At 36.5% G+C, this 25226-nt stretch overlaps 1 protein-coding gene across 1 annotated transcript in view; it reads left to right on the forward strand.

Moving 5' to 3' along the window:
• Nucleotides 1–25226, forward strand: part of LOC134796302 (mucin-2) — a 162127-nt gene that overhangs the window by 70381 nt on the left and 66520 nt on the right. The window contains exons 2-6 of the mRNA XM_063768387.1: nt 10621–10675; nt 11637–11822; nt 12437–12588; nt 17274–17506; nt 22674–22803. Coding sequence (XP_063624457.1) covers nt 10621–10675; nt 11637–11822; nt 12437–12588; nt 17274–17506; nt 22674–22803 — 756 coding nt within the window. The remainder of the gene's footprint in view (nt 1–10620; nt 10676–11636; nt 11823–12436; nt 12589–17273; nt 17507–22673; nt 22804–25226) is intronic.

A 25226-nucleotide genomic window follows, 5' to 3' on the forward strand; every position in this document is an offset into this window, starting at 1 on the left:
TGTAAGGTAGGTAATTATTAGCTGCTAACACGTTAATAACCACTACAATGTTGCAAAATGGTCAATCCGGTTACAAAATATGATAGGAAATAGATGTTTAGACAAGTAGGTTTTGTGCATTTTGTACAATGTCGGAAATATAGCATTTCCGACGTAATTTGGACGTTACTCTGCCAATAATTTGATAATTCAATTCTGATGTAACTTTTTGATAAAGTTACTTATTTTTTTATCCCATGAGCATTTAGCGACGCTGTTCAGCATCGCAATTCATTGTCATGCTTAATATGTACATATTTCTCTGTCTCAATGACTGGAAATAATGAAAAATATTTTTAAATCTGCTGGCGTAGTATGGATGGCTTTATCCATCTTTATCCACGTGATAAAATAACTGTCACTTTTTAACACCGCGGGATAGAAAATGTCGGGCAACGTTTTATCACGCTGTCACGTAGAAAACCGGGCAAGTGCGAGTCGGACTCGCGCACGAAGGGTTCCGTACCATAATGCAAAAAACGGCAAAAAAAAAAACAGTCACCCATCCAAGTACTGACCCCGCCCGACGTTGCTTAACTTCGGTGAAAAATCACGTTTGTTGTATGGGAGCCCCACTTAAATCTTTATTTTATTCTGTTTTTAGTTATAGCTGTTATAGTATATATTTGTTGTTATAGCGGCAACAGAAATACATCATCTGTGAAAATTTCAACTGTCTAGCTATCACGGTTCGTGAGATACAGCCTGGTGACAGACGGACGGACGGACGGACGGACGGACTGACGGACAGCGGAGTCTTAGTAATAGGGTCCCGTTTTACCCTTTGGGTACGGAACCCTAACAAGAACGACCATCATATCCGTACCGGATGAGAGTACCAACTGTCAGACGGATGTTTACTCATTATTCGAAAACCCATTATACATTGTTCACCCTAATTACGTTATAAAGTTGCATACGACAAACAAAACAAACAAACAATTTATTTATTTGCAAAAAAGGGTAATTACAGGTCTTATTGTTATACAGTATTATGTTTCATCTTTTCAGCTGTGTACAAACAGCATGCAAATCCATGAAGGCATCTTAAAAAATAGGCACCAAAAGTTATGTTGCCTTACCTAACCTTACCCTAATAATAATGCTTTATAAATAAATAAAATAACTTAAATTCTAGAATAATATTGATAATAATAAGCCGGCGTTCTACATGACATTAAAGCTCTCCAAAGGGCCTCTACGTATTGGATCTATATCTCCACGCAAGTCTATCAAAAGACCGGGATTTTTAGGCCCGTTAAAACCAAAATAAGGTAATTTCTTAAATAATAATTAGGTCATTTCTTCGATTCTTGGCTGCATTAACTCTTGACCATTAACAATATATCTACTAGCATCTAGCTCAAACTGAATTTACCTACTTAAGTATAAAACGGGTAGTCAAGTACCTGTCATTACTAATATTACTGTTATTTACATAATCCATAATCGTAATGCACTAGATTTCCCACCAAACGCGAGTTTATGGGAAAGTAAGAGTATACAGTCGACGTGGGAACACCATCAGCATTATGTCATCCGACGTAACCATCACGGTGCAAATTGTGGCAGATTATACTTTTTGACCAACTAAGTAGCTCGGGAGGCAAACTTGACTTAATTTAAAAGCAGCTTCTGACATGACGATCATACATTTCGTCAGCGTTCGACATTGTGAAATTGTGCAAAGACAGTCCCAAACTGTACTTACATTATGATGTTCACAAACTTTCACAATGTCAATCTGTTTAAAATAATTTAGTCAATCATATACTTACTTACATCTATAATTTACATTTGAAATTTAAAAATTACATTGTGTGATAGGTGATGGCAGTCTTGTTCGTGACATTGGATTACCGGTATCACGAGTTGTCAAAAATAATGTGCAATAGCACCCTTTGTACAGTTTGTATGGACACTTTTGGACGCACAATTCGCTATTATTACGCAACAGTTGACAAGTTAATTATGGAAATTAGAGTGCAATGTTATAAATTATGATTGCCTACTGTCTAAACAAGTATTATAATTAAAGTAAGTGCCTGGGAACTTTTGAGTTTATGCTTATATTAAATATGTCTAGAAATTTAATTGATTTATTTTAATTTGAGAGCTAAATTTATTTATCCCGTTACATATACATATAACTGACAATAATTACCTTGGTAAGTAAGTCCTAAAAATACAAAATTTTACCTAAAACATTTTCTATCATCCTCATACTAACAAAAAAATAAACCAAAATCGAATCATCCAAATGAAAACTATAGCTCCCTAGTTTGAAATTTTGCGTCGAGAAACAAATGCACTTTATGAATCATATCATTCATATCTAATTCATAAGCTCTCTTGCGATTTGAGACCTCACGTACATCGTCAATCAAACGGCATCATATCAGTGAGGCAACTTATCGCTGGCCCAATATTACAGGGTTCTATGTTACATTTTCAAGACAGTTGAAATTCGACTTAATGTCACTATGACAATGTTCAAATTTCAGTTCGATAAAAGTGAAACATAGAATCCAGGCATGGGCCAGCGTTATGTCGTAAGCCAAGCCGTCACAACCATAGTCATTTGACCACATTACATACGACTTCAGGCTTAAGTCAAAAACTTGTATTTCCAAGCCAGTTTCTCAGACTTATGCCCTTTTGTCTTAACATGGCAGTACTTGGGTTACGATTCGTCACGCAAGCTTAGTCGCGGGCGAGACGCATTAAAAATCAGTTGGAAACACATTTGGTTAAAGATGTTTCTACATTCGTTCAAGATGTAGCGACGATACTTACACTTGTTTTGGATAGTGTTGTTGAGCTTCTCATGGCCAGAAATTATAAGAATGTAAATCTTATCGTCAGGAAGAACTGTAAGTATCTAAAGTGTCATTCTATGGAACTTGCTAACTATGTAAACAAAAGTCACTAGTAAATTCATCATTCAGAGACAATTTCAATATGGCGGTTTGTTTACATAGTTAGCAAGTTCCGTAGAATGACAGTTTAGTGTAAGTGCGGCGTGAAAGTGAAGGACCAGGCGAGAAGGTGTATTGATGATTGAAAAGAAAACTCCTTAAGTTTATTAATTTATAGCACTGGTGGCCGAGTGGATCTGCTCTCCGACTTTCAATCCGGAGGTCGCAGGCTTAAATCATAACGAATGAGTTTTTCGGAACTTATGTATGGAATGTCAGTTGATATTTACCACTAAGAAATTCAAAGGTGTGTGTGAAGTCCTAAACCCGCATTGGACCAGTGGGCACTATAGTCCAAATCCTCTAGTGCATAAGACTAGGTCTATGCCAAACTGTGGGACGTATGTATGCTGAATTATTATTTTATCGTTTGAATGTTAACACACATGATTACATGTTTTCTGAGACCACGCTGTGTGTTTCAAAAACAGTGTATTTGAAACAGAAATGCTCACATACATATTTTAATGAATTAAATTATTTATTAATTTAGTTTGCTACCCATTTATGTTACATAATATTAGAGGATAACTTATTAGTTACAGAGCCATCATTTTATCAATGAACTAATACCTCATCTTACACCGAATTAACCTGATCTCATCGATACTTGAGCAAGTTTGCGTAACACTATTTACGGAGAAGTACGTTTTTATTAACCGATCTGCCCTGCTTTTACATTGCGCCAATTACATTAAGACACCGGTTAATGTTTCTATAATTGCTACGTAAGTATGTATTAGATCCATATAATTATGCCAAATTATATTTTATTTGCAACATAGACTAAACTTTTTACAATTACTTTTAGATGTTGTGTAAAAGATTTTGTAGAATCTATAATCGATCTTATTGTGATAGTGTTTGCGTTCAGAATTAATAATAATGTAGGTATTTATTTTAAGATTAAAAATCTATACAGAAATACAATACACTTTTATAATCGAGCATATGTAGCCTATAGATCCATAAATATAATTATGCCAAATTAAATTTTATTTGCCACCTATGTTTGCAACATAGTCTAAACTTTTTACAATCACGCCTAGATGTTGTGTAAAAGTTTTTGTAGAATCTATAATCGATCTTATTATAACAGTCTTTGCGTTCACTTTTCAATCAAGTATTTTAAGATAAAAAAAGCTAGAGAGAAATAGACTAGACATTTATAATGGAACTATTTATTTCTGTTAGGAAACCGCAATAGTTATTTTAATATTTTCCGAGCTCTTGCCTCCATTGTGTGGAGTTTTGTTTTAGTAACGATGTTGGTAAACTGTCTTTTGTAATACACAAAAGAGCTGAGAACGCTTTAGTTAAACTGTCGGCCGTAGATTCTTAAACAGACTTTATTCTATTGTTCATACTAAATTGTAATCATATATAAAAAAATATTGCAACACGGCTGTAGTTTGAAACTTTGTTATGAGTATGACAAATGAACTGTCAACCTAAGAGCCTGAAAACAGGGCTAAAATATCAAGTGGCATCACTTTCTATTATCAAATAATGGCAAGAGATGGCATACAAAGATTTGAGACAATCTCGATAACAAACCATGAAGTGAATTGGGTGACTGATGATGAATACTGTTGTTAGCATTATAGGCGCTTTGGTACTATTGTAAGCTTATAATTGTAATTGAATAAATAAAATAAAATATAAAATAACAAATGACATGTTTCTATAAATACTTAAATACGAGCCACACGATGTGACAACAAGTAAATCAAATGGTGTGCCCCAAAAAAGGAAAAAATAATGCTGTGCTACAAGATAAAGGTTCTTCATAACCTACTAGTGGAACATAAAAACAAAAATAAACTACGGTGCTATAATTCCAATATCCATTCGAATCAACTATGCAGCTATTTAACCTAGTAGCCAACATCCATTTTCGGCATGCGATCGATCAACCGCCACCAGGCACGTAAATGACGTATTATAGCATTAAGTGCCCACTGTCCATGTTAACTTACAATTAATATAACTTATTGTAAAGCAATAAGGTTCAATGATGGCCAGGGGACTGTTACTGTAAGGTTGCACAACGAACGGTTATGTTACAGTTATGATTTAGTTTAATTGTTATATTTCTGTGCTTCCTGCCGATTGGGTCAGACGCGCGTAGACTTGAGAATATACTTATGACTGTATAATACAGCAATGGCTATCAAGACTATCGACACCTTAAGTTGTGTTTGAGACACATTGCTTTTAGTATAGAAGCTAGAGCTAAAGGCATAAGCCCGTGGTGACCTCAAGTAGGTAGGTAAATGTTAGAGTAGTCGATCCCTACACTTTTACTTAATTTATTAAGAGTTTGATAAATTCATTTATCGATTTAGATAGATTATTCCTTACTCTCACTGTGAAATATTTGTAAGGGCCTTCTAGCTCACTCGGCAGTAAAAGATATAAACGCGCTCATCGCCACGCGCGCTCAGTGCCTGCAACGTTTCATCATCCATGATACGTTCCATAAGATCATAATAAAACTGAAGCTAATATGTATGTCGCAGTCGGACCGTGTAATCCGCCGTATTACATTATGGCTAGCAGTTTTCAAAAACAGGGCCGGTTTGAAATGCGGCATTGTGTTCCATATTTTAAGTTCTTATAAAAATATATAAATTAGGATATTATCGTAGAGCTGTTACTCTTAAACGTAACGATTAAGTACATTAACTATGCAAAAGCGGATTTACTGTCACAGAATTAGCTGTTTAGAATTTTTATACATCACGAATTATACATATATTATTTATCTCATACCGGCAAACCACAAAACTTATGACAATTCCAAGATAAGCGGGTAACCTTGACATTCACTTTATGGTGACGTGTGGTTAGTTTTTGCCCTCACTTTTGTTAAGATTATGTTACTAATACACCTAATACATCATATATGTATGTATGTATATGTCTTTTTTTTTGTTGGTGTAATGTTGACTAATTTTTAAATATTCCAAGAATGTTGACCATTTATGAGTCTTAATTTAATTATGAATAATTGCATCCGTACCTTTGCACATTATTATTTCCGTTCACGCTTTCAGATTCTTAGAAAATGATAAGTTCTGCTTGCCATTCTTATATTCACAGAAGGTAGCGGACACTCAAATATAGAGCCTGCCATCTTTCGCAATGCATTCCTCGCTCCGTAGGGAGGAAGCCACGTATATCGTATTAATAACCAGTATTTTAACTTTAGTTTTGTAAACCAATTTGTTAGTATTTTTAATCCATAGAGATAATTAGCGAAGTGGTCAAAAAGTGTTCGGGAAAACCGGCATCTTTTTTGTCGACATTACAAAAGTTAACAATTCGGATAAGTTTTTCGAAGACACCATACAAATTTTAAGAAGTAGAAGGTATTAACATGCCTATAAGGATAAAGTACTCATATTAGTTTGAAGTCCATTTATTTATTGGTGTTTACAGGAAAATCGCATGACCTCAACTCATTAACCGATCGTTAGCGAAGGTCTTCGTTTCAGCTTGGTCAAAAAAGCTTTCGTCCGGATGTTCTCCTCTACAGGTCGCAATTCTCAACCGATTCTCGTGAAATTTTGTGAACAGATTCGATGATTAATTAGATAAATAGATGAAAAAAAATTAAATATGGTACATTTATTCAGTTTTAAATTATTCTCGCGAGCTCTATAGCTCATAGAGCCACTCTAGTAGTACTAATAATGACCTACCCTCTTTTATGGTTGTTGTCTGGTTTCATGTTAGACATCTGAAATTTATTTTAGCTAGTTCAGCTTATAGTTTTTGAGTAAAATGTTTGTGACATAAAGAAACAGAGGTTCAGATGGACCGGATGGACGGACGGATTTTTATCACAATCATATTTTATTACGTAGACCTACTTATACGGACAACATTTTATACTCAATTGTGTGTATGCGCGCGTGTGGTAACTGCCATTTCAGTATTGTTGATAGCACTTTAATAAAATCGAAATGTTTTAATTTATTTACAATTATGTAAAGTTAAGTTGACACCGTAATTGATAACTTATACTGTGATACAGTGGCACGTTCGATATTTCTTATTTCATATAATTGTCATGCATATTCAAGCGGTTTCATAACCGTACGTTATTGTGCCGCTAACTGTCCGGTACGTTACCGTAATGGACGCAGACACGGTACGGAATAGTAAATGGGGTATTGTTTTATGAACAATAAGGATTTGTGGTGGGATACAGTTTCGGCGATGTTGCACTTCCTTCCCTTGTAGCCTTGTATATCGCTCTACTCGTATGTTATAAGACAAAACTGCGTATTATGTATTTTATGTTTCAAATAAAATTATTTTGAAATGTGGTGCCAAAACAATATATTTAGGTAATTCTTATGCTTCTTATTTTTAAATTGGTAACTCGTTGTATGTGTAATTCTAAAGTTATTATGGTTGACCATACTTGTAGTCGGCGTAGACCGAGTAGCATCTGCAATGGCTGAATTGTACTATGTTTTGTAAGTAAAAAAATATTACTCGTATTCTAGATTTAATCTTTAAACTAAACTAACTACAGCGGACCACCACTTAGCAAACGTTTATTTAAGTACAAACAGCAACACTCTTAACTGTCCATCGGTGGACCTTATGGCTTTTGTAATAAGGTTTATGAACTGTCAGTTAACAGTGTGGGCGATGCTACAAATACTAAGATAAAATTTATATACCTAGCCAGTTGTCACACAATTACTAACTTGATGATGCATCCATGTAACGCTGGACATTATTCGATACCTACTTAAGATATTTATGTTTGTAGTATTACTTACTTTCTCAATAGGTTATTGAAGTCATACATAATTTACATTTCCATTTTTTCTTATCTAACAAGTCGTCAACCTCCTTAGCACACGTAAACATGAACGGGCATTATATGCAAAGCGGCGTATTTTTCTGCGCAAACGCAAGAAATGTCATTGTGCATTGTGGCAGAGGAAACTTGCGTGACGCGGGTGACGATAGGTCATTTGTTTTTGTGCTAGTTGACATGCGCGAGCGCATGCGGAAAGAAGGGTCATTCACTTTGACAGGAGACTCACTAAAAAAAGAATTTCAAAATAGGATCACAGTCACACATATTACATAGGGATTAGGTACCTACTTATTTTTCTTATCTGTACCCAAAATTTAAGAATATTACGAATAATTTCTAGTTAGGGTAATTCGCCAATAACTGGCCACCGGCCAATAACTGGCCACCCTAAACTAAAAATGAATTCTATTCACCTATTAAACAGAATTCATTTTAGTATAAGGCTTCAATAACTGGCCAGCCTTCAATAACTAGCCACCTTATACTAAAATAAGTGAATAGAATGCATTTTTAGTTTAGGGTGGCCAGTTACTAACAGGTGGCCAGTTACTGACGAATTACCTATTAGAATATTACGTTGTTACTATCTTGAAGCCTGACATTGACAGCCTAACCTTATAACCTCTGGCTGCATTAACCTCTACGTAACCTGATCATTTGACGTTTTATATTGACCACAACTTAACATAATATATGCAATATTTTCATATGATCCGGCTTCTATAAGGTTGCCTTACATAATCGGTTGACCAGTCACCTGATGTGCTAAAAATAAAAGATCATTCAGTATGTACACTATTGAGTGGTCTGAGTGGCTATTTATTAAGAGGTTTTTGTTAGTGTAGATCTGGTAATTTATCTAGATAAATTAACGTTATTGTTTTTTTACAGCCTTATCATATTATGGATAATTTAATTATAAATAGTTTCATAACTTAAGCAAAGCATTAAGGATGATTCACGGTAGACCGGGCCGTGTCCGGGCCGGAGCTTCCGGCGCTTACTTTTCTATGACATGACAGGCGATCACGTGATGCTTTCCATAGAAAACGATGCGCCTGAAGCTCCGGCCCGGACACGGCCCGGTCTAACGTGAGTCATCCTTTATCTAATGTCTTGCATGGGACCGGTTGCATGTATTTTTGGTTTAAACCTTGCAAACTTTTTAGAAATTAGTCGATATCTGTTACATCACGACTTGTAAATAATAATGCCAGTAGTTTTCAGGCAACAGCACCATTTCATCGATTGTCAATTACTAGCATAAATATGCGTGAAATTAAGAACTTTCTATTGCAATGTTTACTGTTGCTTTTACCTGAAAATTACACATTTTATGCTGTAGGTACAGTCTTGTAAGATTTCATGAAATTTAAAATAATAATGAAGATATGTTGGTATATAATCCACCTCAATCACTATAGAGAACTATGAATTTACTTGATATTTTGGGATATATTATGTAAAACACTGATTTACACTTTCGCGATTTTTACACATTATTATTTATAAATTATACTGTGTAAAAACCTTGAAACTGTAAATAAATAATAATATAAAGTGTGATTAAATTCGAGACCAAGGGGAACGTCGGAGGTACACTTTAAAACTTATTATACCTACGATTAATGTTCGCGAACTTTTACTAACAAGATCGGCTACGTCAGCCACTTGCGAGCACACCAGCGACAGCAACGGAGTTGACAGCAGTCGCCGTGGCCGAAGTCGGCCGTGGAGTTATCTCCTTAGATAACACGGGCCTATAAATCCCGGTCTTTTGATAGGCTTGCGTGGGGATATTGGATACTTATTATTATTATTATTTGTATCTCCGTTACAAACTCTCGGGTTTTTAAGCCCGGTCATTTATGAGGCGAGCGTGGGGATATAGATCCAACACGTAGAGGCCGTTTGGAGAGCTTTGATGTCATGTAGAACGCCTGCTGGAACCCATTCACGGGTACATAAATAGATACCCGTAAACCGGCTTCAGCAGGCATTGGGAGCTATTATAGAAAAATGGAAAGAGTCCTGGTCTATGGTTTAAATTTGGGTGGAAAATAAATCTGGGCTATTGCTAAGAGTTCCGGACACCTGCCATAACATTGTGTTATACAGTGTTATCGAGGCAGGTGGTGACTCGCCACTCGTTAGATGGGCACCAGTACGGTTACCATCAGTTTGTCACTGACATAAACGCCGTCGAGAACGTAATTTACTTTCTATACATCCCGTTTGCACTAATATGCGAGTGCGAGCGAGATGTATAGAAAGTAAATTACGTTCTCGACGGCGTTTATGTCAGTGACAAACTGATGGTAACCGTACTGATGCGCCATCGTGAAGACGGCCAGGTGCAACACCGGCATGAGCGGCTCAGGGGTGTCGAGAGGTGGTGCTGCGCTTTCTCCGAAGTTACTCGCGGCGTTATGCCCTTTAACACTTCCACCCCTGGAGCATATAGCTCTAGCGACTCCTCTCTGGACGGCCAATGAAGGCAAGCCAGAGCTGAGAGTCCTGCGGGTCCCCTTGGGGTCCACTCCGACCGACGAAGACACGCCGGAGACGGAGACCCTGACCGACTCTCGGGAGCACTCGGGTCCGTGGGGTCGTTACTCCCCAACAGCTCGCCACAAGCTGCCCTGCGGGCTTATTATTATTATTATTATTACCTACTATTAAGTTCTGTTTAAGACACTTTATGTAGTTGTACTGATCTACATACATAGTAACTTATATAATTTTTTTTGTCCACAGGAAGTGACAACATGGCTATCCTTAGCGATAGCCGTTCTCACATTCGCAACACCAGGTAATTATTATTTTATTAATTCTTAAGTACACTTAAGTACATCTCAAATAAAAGACTAAATAGCAATGCAACTAATATATTAAAAAAAACCGCAAATCAATGAACAGGCGGCTTAGCACGGTCGCGTTTTTATCCCTTGTCACCATGCCTGTCACGTTCTAACAAGTATGTAAGTGCGAAAGGGACGCGCATAGTGATAGACGATAAAAATGGAACCGTGCTGCGCCCACAGATCTTGTGAATTTCTACCTTCTATTAAGTAGTACCCTAACCTATGATCAACACTAAGAAATATACTAGTTACTTAAATTGATTCATAAAAAAGTTTAGCGATGTCACTGTAAACGTAAGACATTTTTATATTTCTATGGATATCACAAAACAGATAGCCAACATAATACTGTGATTTATAACTTGTATGTTTATGTAAATTTTAATCGTGAAATATTCACTAGCTAATGTTATAAATAAATATTGCTTAATTATAATTCTTGCGAATTCCTTGTAGTAACAAAATTTACGCGAATTTTTATATATAAATATGTTACACACGTAGGCACATATAATATGTGATTCATCAGAGAAACTATGTTTTTATAGCTATCTATGTAGACTATTCATGTTCTAACTAGACGAATCTAGACTAAAAACAAGTCCGTGATATGTGATTCGACTTTAAAATTTAGCCGCATTTTATTTGACCCCTACTGAAAGCGACATTTTTATGTGTGCAGTTATTCTTGATACTTGAATACTTAAATAGCTATAAAATGACATACTTAAATACCTACTTCAAATTTGATTATTATAGTTCTGAGATGGTGTTTCACCAACAATTTTACTTTACAATTTACTTTTGCTGATATTTTCAAAAAGATTTTACCCTAATCAGAATATAAAAATAAGTAAAAAAGTTTACAATGTTATTCCATCATATCTAAAGTCTGATTGGCATCCACAGCGGCGACACACGAGCCTCGCGTGGTCTGCTACTACACAAATTGGTCGGTCTATCGGCCCGGCACGGCGCGCTTCAACCCCCAGAACATCAACCCCTACCTCTGCACGCATCTCATCTACGCCTTCGGAGGGTTCACCAAGGACAACACACTCAAACCCTTCGACAAGTACCAAGATATTGAGAAAGGTTTGTGTTTGTTTTGCATGTTATTTAACAAATTATATGAAGTGTCGATGTCAGGTTATTTTACAATTTTGGGGCTTTATTGATCTAATCAATTAATTTATCTTATAAAACTTATTGAGAAACCTGTTTAGAATAAACGAATAGTAGATAATTAGTTATTTATCAAGTCATTATAAAAAACTCACACGTACCTATACGTGATTTGCAATTTATATAAAAAAAATTCTTATTTTAACCAAAATCTGCTCAATAAAATAAATAAAATTCATTTATTTCAAGCTACAAGGCTCATAATTGGTTGTCAACAGTTGTATAATAAATATGTCATTCCTAAAAATACTGTACAAATGTCAAAAATAATCATTTAAAAATTCCTATTAATTAATACTAATAAAATAAATATAAACAAAAATTAAAAATTAAAATTAAAATTGAATTTGAACTATTATAATTGGAATAAATAAAACAATAAAAGCTATAATTGTTATTATATGCTAATTAACATTATTAAGATAAATATTTAAGCAAATTATTCCATTATGCATATTATTTTGACCTGCCTCACTATCGTTTCACCTTCCAAACATCCTTATTAACCTCCGTCTGTCCTCCAGGCGGCTACGCCAAGTTCACGGGTCTGAAGACCTACAACAAGAAGCTGAAGACCATGCTGGCCATCGGTGGGTGGAACGAGGGCTCCACGCGCTTCTCGCCCATGGTCGCCTCCAAGGCCGCCAGGAAGGAGTTCGTACGGAACGCTATCAAGGTAAAATTATTCTACTACATAAGACTGAGGAGCCTAGCCAAGGTGACAAATGTTGATAGAAAACGCCCATCGAAACTTAAATAATGTATGGAATTAAGGTTGACTCGCGCTAGACCGGGTCGTGCCCGGGCCGAGGCGTCCGACAAATCATTTTCTATGACGGCTGATCGGGGACCACGTGGTGCTTTCCATGCAAAACGAAGCACCGGAAGGTCCGGCCCGACCCCGGTCGTGTCTAGCGTGAGTCATCCTTTAAGCGTTCTCCTAATTTTTCACCTCTTGAAAAGCAGAGTTCAAAACTCACGAAAAGGAACGTGAAAAATCTTGCTCTTCATTTCGTGTCTGTCAATATACTTGTAAGAACTCTCCTAATTGCTCATGTAGGCAGGCATAATACCTACATTATCTACTACTACACTTCTATAAGGATCTTAAGACTTAATAACAAAGATGCTTCTTTATTTAGTATCTGAACATACAATTCCTAAATCAAGACATAAAATTGTATGAGCCTAAAAAAGTATTCAATTTCATATTTGTAGCATCCGGTTCAATCAAGTTATAAATCTGTCACCCATTAGAAACCCTGGTTAAAGTAATTACTAAGATGAAAAATATGATAGACATCAAGATTACGTAATTATGATTAGGCGACGTGTTAAAAATAATGAGGGTCGGCGTACAGGGTAAAATGACGCTTTCGCTTTTCAAGTCTATCCACATTGAGAAGTTACGAACCAATAATCTACCGAATGATTTAGTGCAGAGAGATTTCAAGCACAAAACTGTAATCGAGTCTTTCATATAGACATACACAAAAGTTAAGGGCTATAAAGGTTAATTTTCTTATTTAACCCATATCTACATGAAAAGGTACTGCATTTATTTGGATAAGAATGATAAAATCATTACCTACATGTCCACAAGCTGTGAACTATTGCGCACAGGAGAGAGAACTGTACAGTTCGCGCGAACACACAATTTTTCTCTCCATCAAAACATTGTCGTTGCAATTTACCGTACATTATCGTTCGTCACAAACTTTGAATAGGATGTATTGTCTACAGAATTTTAACAAGATCTCCATCCAGAAATAGCTCTTACGGCATCACATTAAAGTTGTCACCAATTTCGTAGATATACGGAGATACTATTCGTTCCGGACATTCCTATCACTAATAAGCCTTATTAAAGCTGGATTGAGTCGGTATATTGTTCGGAAGTCCGCCGATTTCTATCTTCCGTCGAGGAAATTGCATTTCGATTCGCGTATTTCCTATATGGAGACGTGTTGGTCAATGCACTGGATGTATCAGTTAAAGTGTAATCGGTAGGATGGTAGTACTATCAGTAGCGTATTTGCCCTAAGGCCCAGTAGGCCCGGGCCTAGGGCGGCAAATTGTGACAAAAAATTTGGCGATGATAACAAGAAATAACTTAAAATGTAGTCAATATGATGGGTGCTGCGAAAGGGGCGGCTATAGGGCCTGGGGCCTAGGGCGGCAAAGACTGCAAATCCGCCACTGAGTACTATGGTACGGTATTTCAGTATCTTAGGGTATTAGACTACTAGTCAAATCAGTTTCTTTTTTTTCGAACTGTCAAAACGATTTTGCTAGTATGGAATTTATATGAAATACTAGCAATATGTGACGTCACAATCAAATTACCTACTCTTTATAGTTTTATACGGGTTTTAAAATAGAAATTGTGTCCAAAAATAACTCCTGTCTACGATTCTCTATTAATCTTCTGGTGCTATATTTCATGCATTGTGCAAAATAATTTATTTTAAATACAGTCAAATACTCTATTATAATCATAACCGTAAGGAAGGAAAATAATCACACTTCTTTGGAGACATTTCCCGCAAATAAATTTAGCTCCAATCTCAAGTATGGTTTTTGCTATAAACGATTAAAATGAGTAATAAACTAGGTAAGTACATTGAAAATGATTCAAGATCTTCAATAAGATATATCATAAATCGTAAATTTATACAAACGTACTTACGTTTGGCCATATCACGACCTGATGTTTTGACAAGTCGGATATGCTCTTGTAACATATATTTTGTTGAATTTTAATGACTTATTTGTTACCGACACCATAACACAGTGTAACAAAATCACAGTTACCTATCTAGTAAGGTCTTTACAGTATTTAACATTTGAATGTGTCGATGTTATGTAATGGACGGGAACCAGTGAAGTCCTATTTCGTCACCGACGAGATGCCAGTCCGGCTGGACATAGACAAAGTAGCATTCTATTACCGATGACGGTGTTACGAAAGCTGCGCGTGGACACGTTGGGTTAGGTACATAGCATTCCCCTTACCTATTACCAAGTATTACCTAAACAAAATGGGGCATTTAATGAAAAGCTTCATATTTAATGTTGAATGTTTCCTGATTTAACATAAAATATATAACATTGTTTATCTGAGAATTAGAGTTTATTGAAAAACAACGTTTGCGTTTCATTATTAAGCTTATGTGTTATGAAATAAAACAATTATGGATTGTATCGCGTATAATGATTTTAAAGTACCTACATCCCGACGTTTAGTCTCCCTTTAACCACGAAAGCTGTAAAGAGTTCGAAACGAGGTTATATCAATTTTATTTCTTGATCTTTATCACGGTAAACGAAAAAATCGTACGGGTTATGTTAGGTTGTACCTATGCTGATTTAGTTCATAGCATTTAAGTTTTTACCTTCTAATTTATGAAATAAATAAACATCGTACTTAATAATGTTATTTTAAATCTCTAATAACAAATAGATAGGCTTCTTATGATATAAAATATGAGCTTAATCTAGATCTCTGCTCTACAAGTACAGTCAACAGAACAAGTTCCACTTTTAATTTCACTTTTGAGTGTGAATTCGTATTTATGTGTCCGTCATCTTGAGACTCGTTTCTTACCTGTTTTTGTATAATTCGGGTTTCCTCAAAACCAGATTCTACATATTTTCCTCGATATGCACGTAACACGTGCGCTCATAGTCTCCTTTAATTTTAGTGAGTATATCGTAAATTATATATTATTTATCTTTATACAGATTATCACTTTGATTTTTTTATTAATTTATGATATAGGCGACGCCTGATGACACTTAAAATTATATCTAAATATCTCTTAAAAATAAAAGAAAAATAGGTCACTACACGTCACACTCGTACATATAATTGCTTGCTTTATTATGATACGACAACATAATGTATGTTTATTCTCTTATTACCTTTCATACATAGAAGCCTAAGGCGGAATACGCGTGTTCATTTGGTACCTATATTTAAAATATATTATTGTACATTATGTAACTAATATCAAGTCCTAATATATGAATCGGTCCACGACTTAATGTCCCGATCCCATTCATCGTCACAGTGGTACTTTATTTGTATTTTGCTTTATATTAGATTATCCGATATTCCTGATACACACATATTACAGTAGCTCAAATACCATAGCTGACTGTACCGCTTTCACCGTTAGGACTGCCCCTTTCTACGAGCCACTATAACTAGCCGACGTGGACCTAAAATGACCAGCATTAGCCTGGCTAAGTGTACCTCGATGCCCATTAACATTATTAATAGTAATACTAGTTAGATATCAATCTGTATAAGTTGGGATAGTATTAAGTCATAGAAGGTAGGATCCTATAGAAGTGGTATACGCGTGCCTCCGTGAGGGACAAAACATACGTAATGCGACACTATGATTGGTCGAATTTATTTTTGTTGCCCACCATAATACATAATTACTAAATTTACGGTGGGGAATAAAAAAAAATGTGAGACTGTGACAAGGACAAACAATAATAGCGCTTTCGCTGCTACTCCTACTGAAAGATACATAAGTAACATAAGAGTATCCCGTTCGGTCATTCCATCCCCCTCATGACAGATCCAGTTATATACTAGATTCATGTATTGAGTTAACTGCCTATGGGATTGCATACCTAATATTATATCGGTACGCAATATGACTTTACTTAGTTTATATGAGTGTCTAGCGGGAAAGTTCAATTCGAGCTATTTGCTTGTCGGTCCGATTCGAACAATGTTTTATATTTCACACCGATACGATACCGATCTGTCAGCGTCAAAAGTTACGTTTTTGGTTGAGAAATATCAATTTTGACAAGAACACATGAGTATCGTATCCGTTAGACATCTTATAAACATTGTTCGAGTTGGGCTGTCTATCATGTTCAATTTCGCACTGGAGGATTATTTTAACCTTCACTCTATCAAGTACCATCCCGATGCCTACAAATTAGGATAGATTTAGGTTATTCATTTGTTTGTACGAAAGGTAACTGTACGGAATGCCTGTTGGGAAAATAAACGTCTTGCCAACACTATAAATAAATAAAATCTATCAAGTTCTGTGTTTCGATTGCAAGCTCATATAATCTTATAAATGGCTCTTAGGGTGGCATTCTACCTGTCCAATGTACATTGCGTCTCACTCTCAAACTGTGAGACGAAAATACACATTGGACCAATAAATTGGACAGGTGGAATACCTCCCTTAGCCCATAAACGCCTACCCCCTTATTCATAAACGTTTACTAAAGTTGACAAGCCAATAATAATCGTTTGTCGCTGTCCATCATACAACTTGTATCGGGAGTAATAGTTCACTAATTTCAAAATCTCCTCCACAGTTCCTCAGGCAGAACCACTTCGACGGTCTGGACCTGGATTGGGAGTACCCCGCGTTCCGCGACGGCGGCAAGCCGAAAGACAGAGAAAACTACGCCAAACTCGTCAAAGAACTGCGAGACGAGTTCGAAAGAGAGAGCGAGAAGACAGGAAAATCTCGCCTCCTGCTCACGATGGCTGTGCCTGCTGGCATCGAGTATATTCAGAAGGGATTCGACGTCAAGACTTTGAACCAGTAAGTACCTACTTCTAGTTACAGCATACATTTAATTACAGCTCAATTTAGAAAGGGAATTATTTCATTTACTACGCGGTTTTAAAAGAAAGTAATATAATTTAATACTTTTACAGTTAACTAACTAAGAAGAGGCTGTGAGCCTCTAAGAATATGGAAGTAGTTGTGGTTATAATTTTCATCTTAAAGTTTTGGCGTTAATATTTAAAGCTTACCTACCTTTATACCTTTCAAGCATTAAATGTATGGTTGAATTAAGCAATAACATAATTATCATTACATGGATCTTTTTTCATTCGTATAGGCGCAATCAACAAAGTTCCCATCTTATCATTCACACTCAAACTCTCTTACCCAATCTGACATTGGACTAGAACAACGTGTGACTCTTTCCCAACCATATTTGCATATCGCTGTATAGCCAAAGCATCTAATCACAAAATTTACAATTTTGATCTCTACTGCTCTGACACTGAGTACAAATTTAAACAGATGCTTTCGTAGACTTACAAGTTAAATAAATGAACCGTGTCACCACATATAATTGCGGCTACACGATACATGATGCGTAGCGCTCACTGACACGTAGTAGCGTTGACGGGTGTTTTGGTAGCGCTATTGGTGTCAATTAACTAGCATTGTGGTTACGTAAAGGTCGCGTTGCATGTGAGCATATATGCTAATTGTAAAGGAAACGTTTTCTCCTATGGTGTGGGAGTGTGATTGCTTTTCGGGAAAGTTAGTCAATCATAAAAGTTCTTGCTTAATCGGTCGTAATTGTTTTCTTACCCCGTAAATGGGATTTAATTACCAGCTTATTTGTAGTATTTTATAGCATTATCGGTAAATGGTTTACCAATCCCTGTTGTTTAATTGAAATCCATTAGTTCAGCCTAGTTTATATTTCCAGGGATTTCGCTTTCGACGTAAAATGTGTTAATTAAAATAACAGATTTGAAACTGTAGCTTGTTACGTTAAATATAAGCGGCGAGTTTGTTGAATATTATCCTTAAAATATTTCATTTCACATATAAGAAAAATCATTTGATTATAAAACATATAGCACTATACTGCCCTCCTAAGCTAAAAAACCGTATTTGTAGTCAATTTGTATGAAAACTGAATGCAAATACGGCTTTTTAGCTTAAGAGGGCAGTATATATATTATATAAACTAGTATCGACGCGTACAAAGAACTAAATTTTAATCATATAACCTGCATTTCACTTCGATCTAACTAATTTCTTTGAAGCACCGCTGCAACTATTTATTCATCGTTATAATTAACCCCCCATTTGCCAAGCACTTTTCTAGCCCACATTACATCCCACTCGTCATTATCACGTGTCGCAACTGATTTGAATGTACAATGGAACACAATGGGGACGGGCGCTAGGCTCCTCCGTGGCCCTGAATCGTTGCTAAATCTACTTAGGTACAGAATGGGGAATTAGGACTGCCTTATTGTGTCCTTATTTTACGTGACGATTGCTTTATCGTATTGTGTCCTTATTTTTTAAAGGCTTGAATGGAACAGTGTTGTATTCCTTGCAACAGTGGGTTACAAACAATTATAATTGGTACTCGTATATTGAAATTGTGATGTCAAAGAACAATATCTACTTATATGAAAAACATACGTAAGTAATATGTATACATAGAATTTAACAGTGACAAGCTCTGAATTATGTTAACATAATAATCTGCCGGGCGGAATAATAACAATACAATACAAATACTCTTCATTGTACCTACGCCTCAATAAAAGAAAACAATACAGAAAGAAACGGCAACACAAGTAGAGGTAGGTAAATAGCAATAATTATTCATATTTGTTTTATAACTGGGTAGGGCCAAGGTAGGGCTCTACTTTTATATAACGTAAAACTGAAAGCGGCTGTTGCGAACGACTACTAAATTAAAGTACATAGATAAAGCATTTGAAACCTACATATAACTTTACTTAACTTATAACATTTTTGTCATGCTAATTTTCTCAGGGAGTTGACTTAAAATATTGTAACCTATGTCACCCGGATCATATGTATACTACATATCTTGTCCATCAAGATAAAACAACATCTCATGCATCATAATCGATTCAGTAATTTCTTCCGATGGACTATTCGGTGAATTATCCGTCATAAATAACATAGTTAGATTGCTAAAATTATAACTCTTCTTTTAGGCATTGCAATAAATGGGAGAAAAAGTACAAGGGTTAGGTAAATGCGTATAATGTATCGCAATTTAAAAGTCTGTTAAAATAGCATATAATGCTTACATTTTCGGTCAATCTCTAATCTCGCTAAACAATGCAAATTATTTGTTTTCTCGAGCAAGCGTCGCATGCTCTGTTTCCCCGCCCCACATCTCCTGACCGTGACTCTTGCAACATGTCATAAGTAACAACATAATAGCGTCCAAATGTAATGAGACAATGTACTCGTATAAGACATGTTAATAATGGAAGAATATTTTGATAAGGTTACTAAATTTTTCTGTTTGTCTAATTAGAGTACATACAACTCCGGTTGAATAAGGCAATATTATATAGTCTGTCAAGTCATTTCCGTCAGTAGAAAAGGCGGCAAATTAAAAAAAAGTTAGGTGCAAAGGGTTATCGTCCCATAGCAAAATTTTAATATCGCGCCTTTTTCTACCAACAAAGTTGTTTGATCGACTATAAAATGCATTATATTTAATTAAATATTATTAATTGCATACAACCAGAAACTGAAGTAGCTATAATGCGATGGAAGTGCTTTTAACTAATGTAATATACTGTACCTTATTAACCCTCCATTCGCCAAGCACTTTTCTAGCCCACATTACATCCATCCCACTCGTCATTATCACGTGTCGCAACTGATTTTACATATGGCAGATAATTTAATATTTTCCCTGTTCCATAAAAGGCAAAATTTAGGTATTCCTCAAGTAAATTGCTAAAATGCTTCATTTTGTTTTGAGTAGATGTTTTTACCTATCTACTCTAGGATACCTAACTGGTTTTGTATTCATATTTAATTACACAAACGGGTCTACCGCGATATAATTTCATTGTTTTTACCTTAAATTCCCTAAAACCTTACCTTTAATTGGTTTTGGTTTTGTATTCGTTCGAATACCTTTGCATACCTACATTTTTTTGTTACATGTGCTGTATTTAGTTCAAAGTTCAAATCGTTCCAAGCTTCCCCAGCAGCGAAACACCAGGGAGGCGATTTTTTAATATCGTTGGCTCGATTTCGTCACCCGAAAATCGGTGGAAAACGGCGAAATTATATTTTTTGAAATACGAGCGATAACAATTAAGAATCTAGTGACATTGACCACTCGTTTCCAATTCTATTTGTAGAATTTAAATGCCTATTAGTGGAGATATTAGTTAACGAAATTGACGAAATCGAGCGGTCGAATAAATTAAAAATCCGGCTTCAGGTACCAAAAATAGGTATGCATCGTATTTTTATAAATACTTTAAAGGAAACTAGGTGCATAAAGGCTTTATGACTCCTGTGACTTAGTTACAAGTAAATGAGCCCAATTTACTTACCGCAGCCAAGTATTACGTATCTACCGACGCGACGGTACCGAACGAGAGGCTTGCGGTACAACACCGCTAATTAATTTAATGTGTCCGGGGTCTAAATCTCATTTCTACTGAGGGCTATATACCTAGATATTTAGTAGTAGTAGTAGTAGTAGACTGGCAGATAATGTCTAATTGACGTGATATAATCACATTGTAGGTTTAAGCAGATTTATTCCAAAACATATTTTAGGAGTTACAGCCAATACAGCCGCAGCCTCACTAACTCAACTAGAGTATGTGGGGAAAGAGAAGAGTCGTAAAAAGTATTGGGTCCCATATAATCCACGACTCTTCTCTTTCCGCACAGACTCTATGACTTAGTACAGTACCTAAAAGTTACTTAGTTTAAATAACCATTTTAAATAAATCTAGTTCCAATCACTACACTGTAAATACTTCAATGTAATAAAGTTCTTATTAACCCCACCGAACTGACCTCAGCTAGACAAATTGGTTTAGAAGATGAATTCTTAAAAGCTCATTTATAAAACTAATGACAGGTTGGTATGATAATTACGTTTTTGTGCGTGTCTAATAGATTTCTCGTCTACCTTGGACATATTCATGTTATTTAAATTTAGTTTTCTATATCGCGTCTATAAAGCTTTGAACAAAGACGTGCCGACCTGACATTGCAATTAATGAGTCATGGCGACAAGTCTTGAACTTAGCAGCCTACTCTTTGTAAACTCAGACACTAAAGCACAAATCTTGTTTGTCTCAAGGTGACGTACCTAATTGAGGTAGTCACTTATGTTTTAGAAGAACAATCAACTAAACAAAATCTTAATATATTAGACTGCCTTAAAAGTATTGGGGTTTAGATAAAATTTTACATTCCTAGACGTCAAGTCTGTGTTGCCTTAAAAAGTTTCAGTTTTACTCACCTAGCGCCACTGTCAAATGTCAATGTAATTCTCTTCATGTATCTTTAGTCATCTTTAGTTAGCAATACCAGTCGAATAAATAAGTGTTATCAAAATTTCTTGCATTTTTATTAATTTTATTAGCTACCGAATTCTTTTAAACTAATAATGAAAAGAGTCGATCCTAGTGCTTCTGTTTACGCTGAACGAAAATTTGATCATTGTATGCATTAAACGCAGTCGCTGGATTGACGAATGTTTACAGAAATAGTCCACGTCTATTCAACTGCATTCACTGTCAGAAACATGTTACATTGGTCAGATCGTAACTTCTTAGCGAAGCTGAGTTACAGCTAACTCAGCTTATGTACACACTTTTACTCAGCAGTAAAACATTTGGCTATCGAGTATCGATATTCCACTTGACGACAGCGAATGTTTCCACAAGGGCCACTTGCACCATCCCACTAACACGTGGTTAAGCGGTTAAACCATTAACCTAGTGTCAAATTGTACTGATAACCATGGTAACTCCAGGTTTAACCGGTTATTCCCGGGTTGGTATAATGGTGCAAGTGGGCCTAAAATATCACTTATATCCGTATAGTATAGGGAGGTGCCTAGCGACATCTACCGTAAAAGCTTTACACTTTTTAATCATTTTCTTGTCAATTATTAAGAAATGTTATCCATCGTTTTCAGATACCTGGACTGGATGAACCTGCTGACCTACGACTACCACTCCGCCTTCGAGCCCGCCGTCAACCACCACGCTCCCTTGTTCCCGCTGGAGGAACCCAACGAGTACAGCGTGGACAACGAACTCAACATCGTAAGTGACTACTACTTGTGACATGTTTAGTAACCTGCTGACCTACGACTACCACTCCGCCTTCGAGCCCGCCGTCAACCACCACGCTCCCTTGTTCCCGCTGGAGGAGCCCAACGAGTACAGCGTTGACAACGAACTCAACAGCGTAAGTGACTACTACTTGTGACATGTTTAGTAACCTGCTGACCTACGACTACCACTCCGCCTTCGAGCCCGCCGTCAACCACTACGCTCCCTTGTTCCCGCTTTGGGAGCCCAACGAGTACAGCATGGACAACGAACTCAACATCGTAAGTGACTACTACTTGTGACATGTTTAGTAACCTTGTGACTAGTCGTATGCCTATTGCCTAGTATTGGCCTCATTTTTCATTACAAAACACATAAAATAGTAGGAAATACCTTGTAATACTAATGTCCCTTGCGGTCGCATATTTCGTTCATGATTCCATTGAATATTCTAACAATTGGAACTTGAAGCACTTGATTCCATGTTTCATTATTTATCAGATGCATTTTTGTTTAATTAATCCTTATTTTAGCTTAGATATAAACAAAATAAGCCTTCAGAAAACAACCAACAACAAATAGTATTGAGTTGACAGTGACATTAATGACAGCTCGACGTTCCGTTACGCTGATGCCCTAGTACAATTTCGAAACATGAAATTAAAATTCGTAAGACAAAAATAAATATTATAATAATTAACCCTCTAGATCCCAGATGTCTTAAATAATATATTTGATACTAATAAACATAAAATACTTCAATACAGGGACGATTTTCAGAAATAAACTTAAAATATCTCAAAGTAAAATAATGTTAACAAATTCGTACGTGATGTTTTCGAACGTTCTCTGCTGCCTATGTGTGCGTAGACGTCATTAAAATTAGCTCCATCTTTCTCTAAACTGCATGAATGAAAGGGACATGATTTATACTTTGCAGTAAGCAATTGTGAACGTTAATATTTAAGGAATATGGCTTAGTAAACAAAATGGAGCTTATGATTTTTCTTCTTGAATCGAACGTCGTTACATGCCACGAGGCTAATAACTTCTTCCTCAGTTCTGGTGCCCTGGTATTTTTGGAATAGCGTTTGTCTCTATAAGTCACGGTTATGTCACTATTGTGTCGCCGTTTATGTCGCCGATATGTCGCCGTTATGTCGCCGATATGTCGCCGTTATGTCGCCGATATGTCTCCAATATGTCGCCAATATGTCGCCGTTATGACCCTAGTCGCATGTCCCTAATACGTCGCCAATACGTCGCATGTCGCCAGTACGTCGCATGTCGCCAATGGGTCGCCAATATGTCGTAGGTCCCTAATACGTCGCCAATACGTCGCATGTCGCCAGTACGTCGCATATCGCCAATGGGTCGTCAATATGTCGTAGGTCCCTAATACGTCGCCAATACGTCGCATGTCGCCAGTACGTCGCATGTCGCCAATGGGCCCCAGAATGTCGCGACTTGTCGCCGGTATGTCACTATTGGGACGCTAGTATGTCGCGGGACGCCAGTATGTCGCAAGTATGTCACCGTTTAATCGCCAATATGTCGCATAGGTCGCTGGTTCGTCTCTAGAAAAAGTTATAAAAGGCGGAGCGGACCGTCGACTCGGATCATTCATTCTTCGACCGGGCTAGCAGTGACTCTGGTTTTCGGGTGTAACGTAGTGCGGGGGGAAGTGAAGTTTCTCCACGACTTTTTCTGTGTTTGTTTTTTACTTGGAATTATCCTAGTGAATTTAAACTTAGAATTTGTGTCTGTGCTTGGTTTTGCGGGGATTTTAATCGTCGTAACGCTAAGTTTAGACTGTTGTGGAGATTCTTTACTGCCATGTGTGGGTTTTTAGTTATTGTGAAGTTTTCTCTACGCTGTGTGTTCTAAGTGCCGTCATGTTATGCAGGGGCAATGTCAATGCATGGCCGGGGTTTGGAATTGTGTCTGTGTTTGGTTTTACGGGAAGAAATTCTCGTAACGTTAAATATAGATAACGGTGTTTAAGGGAATTTCACTTATTTTGTTTAGTTAATTTAATTATGTAATAACTTAGTTATATTAGTGCTTTCTATGGGGTATTTTTGATATTTTAAAAGCCAGATCATTGTTTGGACTGACAGTTTGTCCAGCTAAACATTCACTCCGCCTAACGGTGCCAAAGGATTGGATGGTTAGGAGTCTATTGCTCCAAGTTTGAGAGGACTTGGCGTCTCTTTTATATCAACATAAGAGACGAATTATCTCACTAGTCTCAAGGCCCAGCTGTTTAGATGGATGTGGGGACGTCACGTGCGCGTCATCCGGAGTAATCTGGGCCCACTGAAATCGACAGTAATTGAGACTAGGTCTCCTATTAAATTTATTTATATATTTCGGTGCTCCGGTTCATGCTAGTGCTGGTTGCGGGGAAAGGC

Source organism: Cydia splendana, chromosome 13 (assembly GCF_910591565.1).
Source record: "Cydia splendana chromosome 13, ilCydSple1.2, whole genome shotgun sequence".
Classification (NCBI taxonomy): Eukaryota; Metazoa; Arthropoda; class Insecta; order Lepidoptera; family Tortricidae; genus Cydia; species Cydia splendana.